Source organism: Tiliqua scincoides, chromosome 1, assembly GCF_035046505.1.
Source record: "Tiliqua scincoides isolate rTilSci1 chromosome 1, rTilSci1.hap2, whole genome shotgun sequence".
NCBI classification, from domain to species: Eukaryota; Metazoa; Chordata; class Lepidosauria; order Squamata; family Scincidae; genus Tiliqua; species Tiliqua scincoides.
In genome coordinates, this window is record NC_089821.1 from 40,311,191 (window position 1) to 40,329,857 (window position 18,667).

Genomic DNA, 18,667 nt, shown 5'->3' on the forward strand with positions numbered 1-18,667 from the left:
GAGGCAGTACCAAAAAACTGACAATGAGGGTACCAGCCTCACTTTCAAAAGTTAAGAAGAGCCATAGAGTACACCACCAAAAAGGCCCTCTCACATGCCACCACCAAGCCAATCTCTGACAATGGTGGAATTTGCAAATGACCCTCTCTGAATTATCTTCTCAGATGGGCAGATAGTTGGTGCCAAAAGATTAGTAAAATAGAAATAGTGAAAGAATACTCTTTTTTAAAGAGGAATCAGTATTAGCATGGACCAAGTAAGAGCATAAGCCTTCTTCTTTAACTGCTGCAATCCAAATTTGGACCTTGTGTTGGGGAAAGATTAGTACCCAAGAGTGCCAGCCCACGCCCCCAACCCTGCCAGTCAAGACCCACCAATGTAGCCTTCCTGTAGCACCTCTTATTCCAAAATAGTGTTGGGGGAGGATCAAGGAACTTGAACCTCTCAGTTTCCAGCCATTTAGAAATAACAATGCTGAAAAAGGAGAAGGTGGTAAGACCCCTCCCCCACTCCCATCCTTTTCTTGCTCCATACGGCTCCATTTTGTTTCCCCCGCCGGGAATGGCTCCGAAGGGAGGGGCCGCTTGCCCGCCGTGCTGAGGCTCCCTGCCAGACTGGGTGCTCCGCCCCCCTCCAGCTACGCCACCGCCAGTGATTTAAATGCATGGTTCTGCAATGGAGTCAGACTCTAGTACAGTCATACTACAGGGAAAGTTGGCATTTTGTACCTGAGAATTCCAGTTCTGGGAAAGGAAGAGTGGAATTCTAGCAGTAAGAATGCCAGCCCTTCCTTCTCAGAGAACCCTCCGTTTAATGTACTAATAGGGGAGATGGGGTGTCAATGTCTGTTAAACTCAAATGCATTTCTGAAAATGCCACATGCCATGGCACTGCATATGCAAAACATATGACTAGTTTTTAAGACGCAGGCAATGTTCATCCTTTCCAAAGTCTGGCTAAATGAAGGATTGACTGTAGTACAATGACTGTAATTGATCAAGGCTTTTTAACCATTGTGGAGCTATGGCACCTCCAGTGGAAGCTTGGATCATTTTCTTTACAGAATCCCTCGCAGCTTCATCGCAAGCTGCTTTTCAGATTTGTCCAAAGCTTAAAAAGCAGCTTGAGATAAAATGAGTCGTTAATAATGAAATAAGCCCTTTGGGACACATGGAGCTTCTTATGTGGTTCCTAAAGTGTGATTAAGGAGCTTTCTCCTATACAAAGAAGCATGAATAGCTCCATAGTCATTTCCCACATGAGAACCCACAAAAGTACATGAAAGATTGGGTCAAATGTTGGCTAGAATTACAACTATACCAATTATTGACCACTGCTCCTGCCCAAATTATCTGTGGTAGAATAGGTTGCTTAGGCCAGTTGTTCCCAAACTTTTTTGATTGAAAGCTCCCTTAACCTATGGGCTATTAGTTGCAGCTTCCCATTAGGGTTAGAATCCTGTACATTGTATAGCGTGGCAGATTTTTCGCAAGGATTCCATGGCTCCCTGGCTGGAAGTTTGAGTTCCAGCCAGGAAGTTCCCCAGGGAACCATGGTTAACAGTTTGAGAACCACTCCGGCTCTGGCTTTTTAAAGTGGTAAAGGCCAGTAACATTGAACAAGACGTAATTGACTAAGGCAGTGGATCTCAAACTTTAAACACTGGGACCCACTTTTTAGAATGAGAATCTGGACCCATCTTAAGTGATGTCATGACCAGAAGTGACATCAGGAAGCAGGAAAATTTTTAACAATTCTAGGCTGCAATCCTGCCCACACTTAACCAGGAGTAAGTCCTATTTACTATCATTGTTAAAAGCATAGACATAGTAGCCAGTTAAAAGTACAGATCTGTAACATTTCCCAAAATGCAGTAATATAACATGGTAGCATCAAGTCTAATATATTACAAATACTGAAATGAATGGGGACCCACCTGAAATAGGCTCACAACCCACCTAGTAGGTCCAGACCAAACTATTTCACAGTTTGAGAAATACTTTCTCATCCATAAGGTATGGATGCTGGCCAATTAAGCTTTGGACAGATCAACTGATTATTTTATGGTTAAATAATGGGCAATGTTTTTATATTGCATTATGGTGTAATCTGATAGCTAATGGAAGCATGAGGGTTCCTGATCCCCTTTCCCACATTACTATAGGAAGGAGTTCCAGTCTTGAAGATGGTTTAATTTCTTTGGTGTGCTGCTGTCTTCAGTATGTTTCTTAAGTCAGTTTGAAACCTTTTCAACTCCGAAGGAGAGCAGTCTGGACAAATGGGGAAAGAGGGCAGAACTTTCCAATAGTGCCCTTGCCCTAGGGCAGTGGTCATCAAACTTGCAACCGCTGCATTCTGAAAAAGCCATCCCTGTTTGAAGTGGCGCTTACTGTTCTGCCGTGCCTTTCACAATCTGCCCACCCAATCTGAACACAGCCATACTCTGGGCAGTCAAGTCTGTAGCCCACTACCCCAGCAGGCTCTGAACCTCGATTTCTGGGCAGACACGACTGTGCAAGGGGTTGAGCTGTACAGATTGGGTGGGCAGATTGTTAGCAGTGCAGTGGAATGGTAAGCGCAGCAGACAGGAGCAAGAAAAGAACAAAGCATGAAATGGAATTGCTCGGCCTGCTCCAAATCTTAGTATTACAGGATGGACATCCCTTCCCCATTCTCCTCTACAGTGTACAGATACAACAAGCTTCTGTCTGCTCCAAAGCTCAGTATAAGAACGCCTCCCCCTCCAAGTTTTTTGGAATTTCTGGAGAACTCTGGGGTGGGACTCTGAGTCTCCAAGACACACTTGTTCCAAGTAATTTATGAAGGTCTGACGACAAGTTTGGCCAGGATGAGTGTGCCACTGGAAAGAGGAACAGTGGAGGGGAATGGGCCAATTCTCCACTGTCATCATATTCCAAAATGTTGAAATGAGACTATTAAAGCATGACAGCCATGGAGGAGACAGACATGTTACTGGTTAATTGACCAATTTATTTTTTTTACAGGTCAAATGCCCAACTTTATAATTATTCCTTTTATGCGCTGTAAATTGTATGTCATGGAACAGATGTAAGTATCACTAAATATTAAGAAATATACTGAAAAGCAAGTCATTGTTCACTGGTAATTCATAGTAAATGATTTTATTAGTACTAAACAACGTAGCTAGCATTCAGAAACATAGCTGCATTGTGTATCTAGAAGACAGCATTAGCAAAAAAATTCAAAATTATTAACCCTTAGTAATCAATCCACACTTAAGAATAAATTGGCAAAGTACATGCTAGGAAACTGAACCAACGCACACCCTTCCTGTTCTACTCCCAAGAGGCACATAATTTTATTAAATGATACTGCATACATCATTTTGAACATAAATAAAACATTATGATTACCAATTAATTTATCCAAAATACAGAGTATTTTGTAAAACCTCTCAAATATTCCCATGAGAAGGCATACATATTTAGAAAATATTGTTTATGTATTTTGAAAAGTTAGATCTCAGCTCATAAATGAGTTGAAAAATCAAGAATCTAGAGCCAAGAAATAGAACTGCATTGCTCTTATGTTGACAAGTAAAGCCCATGCAATTACGCAGCATGTGAAATATGGATTTTTAAATAAGGAATAATGACCACTGTGTAACAGGTGGCCAGTGTTTTCTCAGCCTCTGTGCAAAACCCCATTTCCTGTCCAACATCTTGAATAAATTAGGTACCAAAAATCAATGCACCAAAAGGGGCAATGGGATCTGTATAAATCTTCTTTTGAAATATTTCTTCCCAAGAATCTTAGATAGGTCAGGTCTTCCCAACAATCACAAGCTCTTTTTTTTTTTTAGGTGACTTGGTTGAGCAAACAATGCCTATTATTGACAAAGTGTTCTGTTTTGGATCTTTACGCAAAACTGGAACAAATCATTGCATTGCTCTTGTTTGTATGGATTCTCAGTTCTGTATGAACAGTAACATTTCACTTATTCATATTTAAATTGTAAGAGTTCTGCCATGCCTAAAAATATCTCAGGTTTCGTACAGGCTCATTTTTAAGCATAGGTTTCCATATTGTTATCTGGTTTCTGAATAGATTTGTGTTTTGTTTAAGACAGTATTTTGCACATTTTCTGCTGCTAGAGAATGTTTCCCACAACTACCAACCTGCCTGAAGAACTTTTCCATAATTAGAGAAGATTCTAGGGGTAGGCACAACTGGTTCACATACAGGGTGAGTCTGTTGGGTCTCACTGGCACTCCTTCTGAACTGAGTGTGCATCCTAGAACACACCCCTAAACTCACTGCTGTGCACTCCAGAAGAAGACTAACAATGGCAGTCATTCAGGGACATTTGTCTGCAGAGATCACCCCAGAGTTCCCTGTAATAGAGTTTGAAAACTACTGACTCACTAAGACCAAAACCCCTGGCTTTATCTCAGACCAGTTGTATTAAAGATGGCCACTTCTTAGCACTTTCCTGCTAACCTCTCTATGAGGGGGAGGAGAGAAGAGCAGCCAACACAAACATTGTAACATTAGCTGTCAGGCTTCCAAGACAATGCAATACATAAGGTTGTTTTCTGAATTAAACTGGAAAATGCCACACTTCCATTTATAACTAAATTGATCATATATTCTTCCAAAAATAAAGTGATGAGACCCTACAAGGCCAGTGTTACCACTGAATGGATATTTACACAAGATTAATGCTTTCTAAACAAAAAAAAGGTAGCTAACAAATGGCTCCAATCCAAGTCAATGCACTTGCATGTGAACAGTGGGAGTATTTGCTGTCATTCTAAGCCAGTCCCCTGCCTTCCAAATATACCAAAGGCAGTTTATTCAAACTCCAGAGTAATTCAGAAGCAACAATAAATAACCTTAATACGCAAGGATTGGTCCACACACTACTCTGGATCAAGGTTAATGGCAATATTTACTTCTTTTGATTATCAGGAGCAAATTTATAACGCAGATTTACGTCAACACCTAGACTGTTGCTGTTTGTAACTGCTAGATGAGTCGATTTGTGCAAGCTGATGTTCCTGAGATGAAGATGAATAGCAATCCCAGGAAAGGACTCTTCTTGTTAGCTTGTACTTCAACTATGACAATCAAATATTTATGCTTGGCCACATTGTATCCAATTATATCCCAAAACTGACCTATTCCAGCACATTGAAGCATTTCAAAACACAAGTTAGTTATGTACTTACAGCAAGGAGAATTCCGATTGCTTGCAAGTTGTGGAAATGCCATGATAGCAGACATTTTTGGCTGATCGTTTTGTTGTGGTTCTTCTTCAACCATCTGATCAGCCCAAACTACAGCTTTCTCTCTCTGAATCAGCTGCTCAAACTCCCTGAAGTCATCTGTGATGACACCGTTTGCTAGCCCGGCATTTTTCAGAGCTATGTACTGTTTTCTTAGAATGATAAGTGAAGCATTTAGTATCCTGTAAAGCAACAAGAGAAAAAATTGCAGAGGTATAATTATAAATATCTGAAAAGATATCATGAAGGCAGTGGTATTCAAACTGGGGTGTTGCGACACCCTAGACTGAGGGCCATGGCCTCTGCCCCCTTAAGGGAGAGGGCAAGGGGAAGGCAGTGACACAATCCCCAGGATCGCATCGCTCAGGGGGGCTGCAGGGACTGGGATGCACCTACCAGTCCCTGCAGCAGCCTTCCTGGGGTGCAGGGAGCCCTGCATGAACGTCTGCAGGGCTCCCCGTGTCTTCAAAAGTGAAAGTGCAGCGATCGTGTTCCACCTCCGCAAAACCGGAAGTAGAGCACGATTGCTCCACTTTCACTTTTAGAAGCCTGTGAGCCCTGCAGATCCTGGGGGTTGCGTTGCTGTCTCCCCCCCCCCCCCCGTCCCCACTGCCTCACTCTTCTCCCCTGCAAGGTCTTACTGTGGTCTTCAAATTCCTGGAGAGTTTGAATCGCAGAATTGAAACCGCAGCACTAAGGTATCATAAAAAAATTTTAAGTGTCTGTATGGTGGGGGGAGGGAAGGAAGGCAAGAAACTGAATACATTTTGGAGTTAGGTGCCATAATATCAGTAACAAGGGCCTCTAGCACTTGCTGGATATTTTAAGGCTGGGCAGTTTCTAGAATAGAGATGTCAGGTCCCAAACAGACCTCCTCTAAAAAGGATAAACCAGAGAGACTGTGTGTGGGTTCAGGTGACTGAATGAAGATGATCTGAGCTCACATGGTCACCCTCTCAGCTCCTGTTTACAGCACTGCAGTTTGCAGAAACCTCAGCATTATTTTGTACCCGAACCTGGAGCTACGCTTTAACTGGTTTTACAAATCAGTTTTTGAAATAAAAGTTCAGTCTTGGTTTAAAGCACAGCTCTAATTTAGGACACTACACAGAATTTAAACATGGTTTAAACAAACCATGATGTTAATATCACAGCCCAGTAGCAGAGCCAAGTAGGTTAAGAGTAGGAAGCGCCTGGGCTTGGGTCATATTCACAAAGTTTGTTTACCATATTTACCTCCTAAAGATTCCCCACATGGTAAATAGCAATTGCTGGAAGAGAAACATAAATTGCAGCCTCTACATACATCAAAAGTTTTAGATACGAAAGTCAAATACAGCATTTGAACATGGCCTTACTTTTCTGTTTGTTTATGTTGCTGTTCTTGGAGGGATGCTAGAGTCCTCATGCATTCAATCTGAGTTTTCAAATCCTTAACTTCCAACTTCAGGTAGTAACACTTCAGATCTCTACAGAGCTCCTTGAAAAAGAGAATGCATTTAAATAGAAGCAAATGCATATGGAGTCAAAGGAATTACAGTAATGCTATTATTTTGGAAAAGAAAAAAGAAACAATGTTACCCAATTACTTCTATAAAGAATGTGGTTCATAACTCCAACCATTCTGCGAAATCTTGGACCTTAAAAAATCTTGGCTCTGTTAAGCACATTTGGTTTGCAGGATCCCCTCTCTAAGCCTGGAATTGCCAGTGCCAGAAAGACCTGTCCCGGAAGTGGATGCAAGTGGCAGACAATTCGAAGTACAGGTTAAAGAGGAAATCCTGCCAGAGTTTGTATTCCTAAAAGACATATCAGGCAGGAAAAAGAGGCAGAAGCAGGTGCTGAAGAACCACTTCCAGAGGGTAGATCAGCTCCACTGGGGATACAAATTGTGGCATAGCTAGATCATTTGACATCCGGGGCCCATGTTTTTGACACCCCGCCATGCAAGAAAATTAATTAATCTGGGTTTCAAGTCCAGGTGGGAGCCAGATCTATCTGCTCAGCAAACCTCAGCCACAGAGGCCAAAGTTCAACTAGGAGACCATGTTTACTCACCTGGAAGAGATGGCTCCAGAGGGCAGTCAGAATTGGAGCCCAGGTCTACCCAGCTGGTAAACTTCAGTCAGAGGCTGAAGTTCAACTGGAAGCCCACCGAACCTACCCACCGTGTTGACTTGGGCTCTGGAGTTAAGAGTGTTCGTGCCCCCCCCCAACACAAACATTGGATCAATCCTGGACTCGGTGACATACTGCCCTTGCATTTGGAGATTCAATGTAGCCATCATGGTCAATAACCACTGACAGACTACATTCCATCATGAATGTTTAGAATCAACTTTAAAAGTCATTTAAGCCAGTGACCAGCAATACCCAACCTCCCATTCTGGTAATACATGGTGTCACCCCCATTTATTTTATTATAGAACAGTACCAGTTACCAAACTTATCAGCAACCAACAGTGGCCAACTTGTTGACACTCACACAACTAAACATGAGTTTGAGTATTAGCTCTGATACATGGAAAAAGGAGATGACTCATAACATCTTATTGGTTCCATGCTGTGTCATAACAACACCTTGTTAGCTCTCATAACACCCAGGCTCATTGGTCAGTTTTGAGTTAAGGAAATCCACTTTTTGTGACAAAAGTCAATTGTGTTTCCTTTCCTGGTTATTTGGCTATAGCTTTTGTTAGAAAAGATACTTCAGTGCAGTTTATTTCATTGCATTCTGCTCTAAATTACATTCACATTTTTTGAACACGATTGCCACTGTTGACATCAAACACGCACCAAGGTATTAAAGTGCACAGAAGATATTCTAATTGTCGAGTGCCATAAACACTAAATCCATTTTGTTTATATCAGTGGTTTTCAAACTGGTGGGTTGCAACCCACCAGTTTGTGTAACACTTCCCCTGTCCCTTTAAGGGGCGGGGAGGGGAGGCAACAATGCTATCCCCAGAATGGGGGGAAGGGGGTGCTTTTTACTTGCATTTAACTAGATAGGACTGCTGGAGTCTGCAGGAGATGTGGGGAGCCATGTGTAGCCCTCCACAATGTTCCAAGCCTTGGGGAATGTTCAGAAAAAGCAGGAGTAAAGCACATCCTGCAAAACAGAAGTGCTTTGCACCCGCTTTTTCTGAACATTCCAAGCCTTGGGGAATGTTATGGATGGCTACGCATGGCTCCCCACATCTCCTGCAGACTCCAGCAGTCCTATCTAGTTAAATGTAAGTACAAAGCACTCCCCTTGCCCCCCCCCTTACAAAGTGATCCTGGGGTTGCTTTGTTGCCCTAGCCCCTCCCCTGCAAGGACTTACTGAGCTCCCTCCAAGTTTGAGAAAGGCTGGTTTATATAATTGGTCTTCAATTAGAAGAAAGGCACTTTTCCTCCCTTCCTGCCTTACTTTCTGAATTTCTTATGGGGCTATAGCTTAGTAGTAGATAAGATCTGAGGTTCAATACCTGGTACCACCAGGTAGGGCTGGGAAAGACCCTTTTATGAAACCCTGGAGAGCTGATGCCAGTTAGTGTGTACAATACTGAGCTAGATGGCCCAACAGTCTGATTGGGTGCAAAGTCCTGCATACATTTATATTCATGGGGTGTTTTCAATACATTCAAAATTCACAGCAACAAGTTACAAAGGCCAATTATAGTTATACCATCACGCAGTGAAGTACAGAATTTGTTAAACATCCCATGGTCCAGCTTTAAGGGAAACACATGCAAGAGAAGGAGCGAAACCACAAACATTTTGTGGTTTGTAAGAAAATGTAATCTGTTATGGATAAAGCAAAACAGAACATTGTACTAGATAGAAGGAAGAGGAAGAAGTTCTCTGCCAAAACGAAAATCCAAAAAGTAGATATAGCAATTAACATTAATAATTAAGAACAAGTTCATGATAGTTTAACACAACTGGGCAGTAGTGGTTTAGGCTGAATGTGTGGCTGAAGCTCTCATTTCCCCCTTGTTTCTTGCCTCCCCTCAAAGAGTCTCTCTTCATCTTTCCCATCCCATGTGAACTCCGACATTACGGTCATAGGTTCCCCTCCTTGGGGAAAAGACCATAGCTCTATGGTGGTAGAGCACCCACTTTGTGGGTAGAAGGTTCCAAGTTCAATCCAGGTAGTACTGGGAAAGGACACTTGTCTGGTGCCCTGGAAAATCACTTATTGCAGAGAATACCAACATAGACAGAAAAATGATCTTGCCAAGTGTAAAGCAGCTTTCTAGGAATATACTGGTCCCTTTTGCTTGTTACAAAGATAGGTCCCAGTTGCCCGAGGGAAGACAGACCTTTCCTCTCCTTTCCCTTCATTCAAATGCCAACATTGTATTGCTTGGTCACATTCAGGCCCCCCACCAAACATACATTCTGGGAGAAAAATGCATCCATGAGTCACATCTGTGCCAATGAATGCCGGACTTCCAACCACACATTCACTGGGACCTACTTGATGGCAAAAGCTGCATTAGTCCCTCCTCTGTCTCTGCAAACCATCCTTCAGCAGACTTGCTGCATGTGCATATATCCCAGCAGCGCCTGCCCGCTGAAACAGGTGGGAATTTCCCTGAGGTTCTGCCCTTCGGAGGGCAGCAAATGTCCTGCTCCTACCAGTTACAGAAGGATTTGTGTGTTTTTTGCTGTGTGTTTACTGTCTCAGTGTGCAGGGAGGGCTGACCAGCTTGCATGGTAGCAAGCTGAGGCTGCCCCTTGGGGCTTGCTCCTGAGCAAGCGGGCTTAGCAGGCTGCACAGATTTGTGTCAGAGGTGCCACCTCTCTCTTGCTCTCTGAATCTGGTTGGAACCTAGAGAGCATTCATGCCTTCGCTTCAGGACAGCTATTGAGATAGCAGCATCACCCTTTGCGCTGAGCCACATCCAGATACACTTTCCTGGAAGCAAGCCCCACTGAACACAACAGTAGGCATGTATAGAGTAACATAAAGAAGCAGTAAATAAAATGCCCATGGCACATCCCCCTCTCCTTCCAGCGAAAGGTGCTCATCCCCATTGGGTGTGCCGAATGGACATAACACAGGCTTCTCCCCCTCCACATTCACAGAACAAAAGACAGTTCATGCAAAAGGCACTTTTGCTGCTATGCCTCCTATGCCACAAGCACAGGAGAAGACATGGGAGTAGAAGCTCTGGTGAAGGAAGGCTGTGCTGGGAGTCTGTCTAGGAGATCATCCCACCTCCTCGGAGAACTCAAAAATCATGGATATTGACAGTCATGTGAGTTTTGCAACTATACATTCAAAAAAAGACACTGGAACTGACTGGAATTTGGAATTGACTGGAAAAAGTGAAAAGTGTGCTTGGCTTATTATTTCATGGGGGCAGGGGGGGAACTGATGCATAAGGAAACCCATGTTGGTTTTGTTTCCAGACATGCTGTAACAAGTATAACAATTATCCATGGATTTTTCACACACGGTTTTATTGAGCCGTGATGAGAAATTAAAGGGAAAACATCCCTTTTAAAAACAGCCTTGCATACCATTGTAATGGGGGAAACTGGCAGCAGTCAGGCAATCAAACTCTCTCTCTCTCTCCAGGCACTTAGAAAGGCTTCACTCCTAGGCAAGCAACCCCTCCCTTACCTCCCCCCCCCAGAGCATGTGAAGATGCAGAGCAGAAGTGATTATCAACTCGGCTTTGCATTCTTTCCTGACCTCCCAATGAAATAAAGGGAGAGGTCACTTGCCTTGGAGTGAAGCCTTTCTAAGCACCTGGAAAGACTGATTGACTGCCTGCCTGCTGCCACTCTTGTTCATTACAGAGGTAAGCAAGGTTGTTTTTAAATCGCTGAGCTAGGGGACATTGTTTTTTAAATGAATTTCCTTTAAAACATTTTGGCATCCACGGGGGGTGCACCCTGAAAACAGAACCCTTACAGATACTGAGACTCAACCTGTATTCTGTAGGAATGCTCATTGTTATGTGTGTTTTTCCATGTTTGGTCTGGGCCTCAATGCAACTCACATAGAATGTTAGGAGCTGCCCCCACCCGAAACACAAGATTATTGCTCCAGTGAAATAAAGAACAAATCATCTGCTTCCAACATTGACCAACTTAAACATCCAACATATCCCTAGGGAAAAAGGGGGGAGAGACAGCAGTTTACCTGAGGAACATGGCCATTCTGACCAAGCAGGCGCATTTCATTTTCTACCCGATGCAACCAGTTAGTGTTCTCCTCCAAATGTTTCATCTCATCCTCTTTCTTCTTCTCCATTTGCAAGCAACGGGTTTTAAGCAAAGCAAGCCGGTGATCTCGTTTGAGAGTTGCCTGAAATATAAGAAGTTGAATCGTGTAGCACACTAACTTAAGTTTCCACATAAAATAAGACGATATGTCAAGTCAAAAGCAACAGCTCACATTTTCTCTTTCCTGGCAAAATCACACAGAAAACAGCACATATGCTGTCAAGTGTTATAATCCCAGATATGTGTTATAACACCAGAACCAAGGGATATCCACTAAAATCAGCAGGAGAGTTAGCAAAGACAAAAGAAAAAGTCAGAATTTCTTGCCTGAGAATTCCAGTTCTGGGAAAGGAAGGGCGGCATTCCTACTGCTGGGATGCCCCTCCTCCTGGGAGGAGGATCGGGACCTCAAACCATATATTCCCTTGGTGGGGCATCCCTTCCGGTCACCAGTTTCAGTCCTGCCTTCGAGGAGATCGAACAGACCTCAGTCATGCTCACACACGACCTCTTGAAAAGTCCAGACGGGGCGGGGGGGGGGGGGGTAGGATAATATTTCTTTACCCAGAGTGTAATTAATCTGTGGACCTCCTCGTCACTGGATACGGTGATGACACTTGGCTTAGATGCCTTAAAAAAGGGATTGGACAGATTTACAGAAGAAAAATCCACCAGAGGTTACTAGCCATAATGGGTATATGCAGTCTCTTGGTTTTAGAAGTAGGCTGTCTCTGAACACCAGTGCAAGGGAGTGGCAACTGACTACAAGTATCTTGTTAGTTCCCCGAGGTACCTAGTGGGTGTGATACAGGAAGCCGGACTAGATGGGTCTTTGGCTTGATCTTGCAGGGCTCTTCTTAAGTAACTATTTTTTCCCATCTCATTTTACATTAGCAACTGCTTTCAGGGTCAGGAAAATTCTCAGTGAGATGTGATGTCATGGCACAGATTTTGATTTAGTCAGATGTTTCTAGGAAAGAAAAAAAAAGCCTCCTTGTTTTGGTGGCAGGCTTGCATTTTCCCTGTTGTATAGCTCTGCTCATTGTCTTCCAAGTCATTTGGGATAGGAGTGGTTAGAACGTTTCAATCAGGTTTGGCCAGACTACAAAAGGGTGGGTGCCATCACATGTGCCTAATATTTTTTCAGAGTTACTTTAGGAGATTATGCCCCTAAATTGCTCTTTGAACTCAAAGTTCAAAGAAGTAATTTGGCAGCTAAGCACAGACAACTTTCCAAAGGAAAATCTTCCAGTGTGTGTGCTTCTAGTATTTGCCTTCTATTTCAGCCTTTTAAACCTTTCGTGATTAGTCCAGCAGAAAGAAAAATATTTCACCTTCAGTCGCAGAAAGCTATTGTTATGCTCAATTGAAAGCAGATGTTTGAGAAAAGTTGAACACAAAATTATTTTACAAGCAAGGCTTCAGTCACTGAAAGTTAATGGCTTTGTGAAGGAAGTTTTTATATAGAAATAAAAATCACTCAATCTACGAGTACATCATATATGAAAAGCAATATACAAATAGCAATTTATGATTTAAAAAATCAAAACTAAAAGGTCTTCAGTAAAATGTACAAAGAGATAAAATCCCCCACACACACTCAAACTGGCGCCTGCATCTCAAGCTTTCTTTCCTGCAGTTATTGAAGAGAGGCTATAAAGTCATGGAAAGTCCTGCTAAGGTGAGAGGGATGAATGCAATACAAAACAGCAGCTTGCAGTACTAATAACTAGGTACGTTTGTTTGGGGCATTTGAGAAATGAAACAAAATAAAGTCAATTTTTGTCAATGAAATACGTAAAGCATTTTTTTGATATATCACTAAATATCATTAATTTCACCCTGCAACGTCTGACTGTTCTGTGGCCTCTTCCACATGCCTTCCATTGGCTGCTGGGGCACTATTCTGAAGGCGGACAATGGCTATAGGGGCAGCATCCGGCCTTGGCCTGAACCAGATGGCCTTCCTCATCCCACAGCCATTCCACCAAGAACAGGCCTGGAAGGCTGTGAAAAGTGCAATTTCCAGTTCAGGCTGCAATCAAGGGTAGGCACAACACCGCCAGCTCCACAGGGCAGAATCTGACCTCAGCTGTATCCAAGAAGGTTGCCGCTGGGCCTTCTTCACCTCACCGCCATACCAGCAAGAATGAACTGGGACCAGCGTCCGTCATTCCAGACCAAACCAGTAATCTGTATTTTTTTTTATGCGATGCATTAAAAAAATGCAAGTTGTATTGGAACAAAAACACAAGCCACAACATTTTGCATTTTTATTCAACAAATTTTTTTTTAAAAGTCAATTTTCAAAACACCCCTACTAATAACTAACAGTGCTGGTTCTGCAAGGGAAGTGAAAATTGGCTTACTGGATGACATGTTGCACAGCTCTAAAAGCAGAAAGAGAAATGCTGGGGAAAGCCAGAGAAGGTGAGGACTAAGAGGGAAGAATGCCCCAGAAGTGAAATAAAAGATAGCCAGTCCTAGAGAAAAGAAAGCTAAAGGAAAAGGGGATAGAAGCAGAGACTGATGGGAAGATATGCTGAGAACGTTGGCTTAATGATTGGAAAAACCTACTCTGAGGCTGGGGACAGGAGGCTAAGAAGATTAATACCGATTTGAAATAACTAGGTCTCTAGTAACAAACATTTAGTGCACTTCAATAGAATAAAGAGTTCCTAAGACGGCAGGATCTAGACTTACATGCTAAATTAGAACAAAGTGCCTCTGGTTGGATTTAATAGGCTTCACAAATATGGCAGAAAGGGCTGCAGATACCGCTTACCTTCTCTAGCCTCCCTGGAGAGCACATCATCTCAATTTGTTCATGGCAACATTTTTGATAATGAGTTTTAAGGGCATTTTCTTTAAGACGCAGTTCCAGCTTGAGGAATTCCTTCCTGATTTCCTCTCGATTTGCGAACACGCACTTCAAGATTTCTTTAAACCTGCCCCCCCAAATTTACAGAAGGCATGTCATTACATAAACAAAGCTTAATGAAGTAGTATTTTCCACTGATTCACTGAGTGAAGCACATTGACATTTCATCTAGATAATGCAGTTCATGTATAGAGTACAAAAAATCCCAGCACCCATAATCAGGCGGAGCTTTGTTTTCTCAGCATATGAATAGTAATTTATTTACCAAATTCTTGACATAATTGTTACCTTCTACAGTAGCTACATAAAGCTAGAAAAAATGTGAGCTTATCAGTAGACTGCTTTTGGGCTAATTAGCATGTGACCCTTCATTTTGGTCAAGCCCTTGCTTGTGGAGAACAATGTCAGTATTATTCACATCTATATTTCCAAGATTGGGTGGCATAAATGAAAATAATCAGATAACAGTATTTTCCTCTGGGCTGCACCCTAAGTTTACTTTTAGTTATACAGATTCAGACCACCAACAGAAGGGCCAGCCCAGTCATGAAGTGGGTAATGTGGCACATGTTGATGGTGGATGGAAAGGGGAAGGGAGACATGGGGTGCTCTTCACCCTAAAGCTGCCGCCATCTCCCTTGAGCCCACCATAGATGCAAGTGGAATTTATCTGCTTTCTTGCTGTACACTGTTGCATGGTTTTTCTGAACTGGGACGTGTGGGACTTCCAGCTCCTTTAGTCAAGTGGTCCATTTAAATAAAACCAGAAGCCCCAAACTTTCTGGTTTGCAAAAAGTTACATGATGGACCATGGCTAAGGAGCTTTCTTCCTGACACACTATGATCGAGGTAGCAATGATGGATCCGGGCTGGTACAGTGTCAGGCAAAGTTTTCAGTTGTGCCGTCCCTGACCAGGAGCTATGTGACACGTACTCAAACATTAACCCCATAGAGCACTACACCATTTGGAGGTGTCATGTCCTCAGTAGTCATGTATCCCTTCCAGACATATGATTTAACCAATAGGTGGTACTGCTGAGCTCTGAAGGTATGACACAATAAATTCTCATGTGGGTTGTCACAGCAGGCCCCATGTTTCAGGATCAGCTATAGTTGAGCCCTTCAACTGAAAATATTGATAAATACTACTCTTAAAGGATCTGAAAGAGATCTTTTTAAAAGCCTAAATCCAAGCAGTTGTCAACATACGTCTACCTACAAAACCGGCAAATTATGTGTCTGAAGTGTATTTTACATTCTTTGAATTATTTTGGTAGAAAGGTTAAACACTTTTTAAGTTACAGTATTAACATACTGGTTGCCATGGGAGAATTTAGAGATTACTACCCATGCTCCTCCTCCTTTGGAATCATACAGAGACATAAACATTCTAGAATTCATTCATATGTTTATATTTTAAAAGGCAATAAAAAGCTGTCAGTATTTACGCGGTTCTGCTTAACCCAAGTAATTTTCCCAGTTTCATGAAATTTTAAAATAATTTATAGGGTGACATTCTGACTAGCACGTCTGCCACTGGGAATGCACATATGTGTGCTCTCTGTATAATTATTATATCAGTTTAAAAGAGAACAAGTGACTGCTGGGGAAACATTTTTTTCTCATCCCTAATGAAAACAACAAAATAGACATGAAGTTTTGAGCAGACAACATACACTCTAACTTCACATGGCATGAAATGGTTCTTTAAGTTCCTGTATTCTCATTGGTTAGTGTTTCCCAACTCCTGGTTACAGAAAGAATGCAGACCTGAAGCACTCCCCAGACTAGCTAAGGGCCCAATCCTAAACAGTGCATACCGGCTCACCACTGGCACAAACATGACATAAAGCACATTTACGGGGATTAGTCCCCCTTCCCCTGAGGAGCCACTGGCAGCTGCCTTGTGCGCACAGGATACTGTGGCAGTCATTTCTGGCGCTGCAGCAGCCCTCAGTACCTGGCAGCTCAGGATTGGGCTGTATGGTTCCTGCAAGACATGCAATTATTCAATGAGAAAATACATCTGTGAGTTTCCTCGCATGTGAGATTTATGTACATCTACACATTCACTGCAATCTGGGGGTTCTTTCATTGCAAAAGCTGCACTAGCTCCTCCACTGACACAGCCAATCATCCTTTGGCAGACTTCCTGCATTTTCATGTACTCTTAACAGCATTTGCCAGCTGAAAGGGGTGAGAATTTCCCTTTGAGAGTTTGTCCTTCTGAAGACAGCAAATCTACCTCTCCTGCCAGCAGGATTCACATGTTTATTTACTGTGCCAGCATGCACAGAAGGCTGACTTGCTCGCACGGGAGCAAGCTACCAGCCATTCCTTGGGGTTTGCTTCAAAACAAGTAGGCAGAGGATTGTGTCCCAACACAGGCACGGGGAGATGGTCACCCAAACAGCTGCTCTTCACACCCACATTCAGAAAAGGAGACCAGGATCTCAATTCCAAAAATAAGCTATGTTTTGCATGCCTACATGCACTTTCCTGGGAGGAAGACCCATTGAACCCAAGTGAGTAGGCATGTATATGGCAATATAAATGGCAGTACCAAAAGAACTTCTCCAAGACAGAAGAGGATCAAAGTGCCAACAAGAGGCGCCCATTGGTTGTCCTGAAGAGAAGGGGGCTTTCCCCTCCTTCTCCTCTCCCCCCCCCAGATTCCACCAAAAGAGCAAAAGATCAAGCAAAAGTCACTTCTACTGCTGCCTGTCCTTCACCACATGTAAAGGGCAGACAAGCTCTAGCTAAGAAGGGCTCTGCTGGGAGCCAGGCTAGGGAACTATCTCATACGCCTCCAGGGACTCAAAACTCACAATCATGAGCTTTGCAGCCATTTGTTTGAAACCCATGTGGAAGATTAAGAGTTCACAAATAAAAAGTGAGAGACTTGGATAGTCTGTGGGAAAACATGACTCTTTCATGGATAAGAACACACAAGTGGGTTTTTCATCCAAACCTGCAGTTGCTCTGTGGGGAAATGTTCATTTCCATGAGGCTTTCTGCACTGTTGGTGTGGGCCTGATTCATTTTTACCTTCTGCCGCATATAGGTACAACTTCAATAGCTTCCTCTTTAATCCCTCCCACTGTATTGTTACAGCCCAGGCGACTCCAAATGCCAAACAGTCTCAGACGACAAATTTAAAATTTGCCTAAAATTTGCTTCCCAGACCAGCTGAATTTAAGTGCAAGCAGAAAAAAGTTCTATGCATATTGACAGCCACAAACAGTTATTATTTATTAAGGACAGTAACAAGTTGATGTGTCTTGTTGTAGACATGCTGTAGGAGGCCCCCCAATTTTTGCCAATTAGGAAACACCTTCCCCCCCCCCCCCAAATTAACAGCACAAGTCATTCCCTTCTTTTGTGCACAGGAGAGGTCTCGATAGAGTATAATAAAATGGAATTATTTATCTTCTTTTTCCCACTTCCAGAGCTCCAGCAGCTCATGTGTGCTGACTTTGGGAGGAGTAAGACCACTGGATAGCATGAAAGTACAGTATGTTAAAATACATACTGGCAGGAGGTCTGGTCTAGAGGGTAGAGCCTCCGTCTGCCTGAAGATAACATCCACAAGGTCGCCAGTTCGAGGCCACCGGCACCGTGCGACCTTGAAGCAGCTGACAAGCTGAAGCCGAGCGATTCCATCTGCTCTGAGCGTGGGAGGATGGAGGCCAGAATGTGAAACCAGATCAGAGTGAAACACCTGGACTGTTGTGGTTCTTGAAAGATAGAACCTTCTTTCAATTGTAAAAATCCCTACTGGGATTTAATCAGCCTGCCTATGTAAACCGCCTTGAATAAAGTCTTGAATAAAGACCAAGAAAGGCGGTATATAAATACCTGTTAATAATAATAATAATAATAATAATAATATTAAAGGACCTACTGTAAGAAATAGCCAAGCATGTCACAAAGGATTCCAAGTGGGGCAAGGGTCAACAGGGAAGGTAGCATTAGGCTGCAATCCTATGCACAGTTACCTGTAAGTAAGCCCCATTCAGCAAAGTGGAACTTACTTATGATTAAACATGCATAGGATTGAGTTGTTATGCTTTGAGCTGTAAGCTTTAAATGGATCATGCCATATGTTTTCTACAAGAGACTGCCTACCTTAGTATCTCCTCCTCCTGTTGATTTGTAAGTGTACCTGTGTTACCATTTTCAGGAACAGACATTTTTTCCATCTCATAGGCTTTCAGTTTTTCTTTCAACATTACGATCTGAAACAAGAGGACAGAAATGACATAGCTTGTGGTCCATATTTAGTTTGC

The 18,667-nt window shown here is 42.8% G+C and overlaps 1 protein-coding gene across 1 annotated transcript in view; it reads right to left on the reverse strand.

The window, feature by feature from the left end:
* The window catches only part of KIF18A (kinesin family member 18A), a 50,863-nt gene that overhangs the window by 16,859 nt on the left and 15,337 nt on the right, over positions 1 to 18,667 (reverse strand). The window contains exons 8-12 of the mRNA XM_066636643.1: positions 18,507 to 18,616; positions 14,282 to 14,444; positions 11,414 to 11,578; positions 6,629 to 6,750; positions 5,217 to 5,452 (exon numbers count right to left, since the gene is read on the reverse strand). Coding sequence (XP_066492740.1) covers positions 5,217 to 5,452; positions 6,629 to 6,750; positions 11,414 to 11,578; positions 14,282 to 14,444; positions 18,507 to 18,616 — 796 coding nt within the window. The remainder of the gene's footprint in view (positions 1 to 5,216; positions 5,453 to 6,628; positions 6,751 to 11,413; positions 11,579 to 14,281; positions 14,445 to 18,506; positions 18,617 to 18,667) is intronic.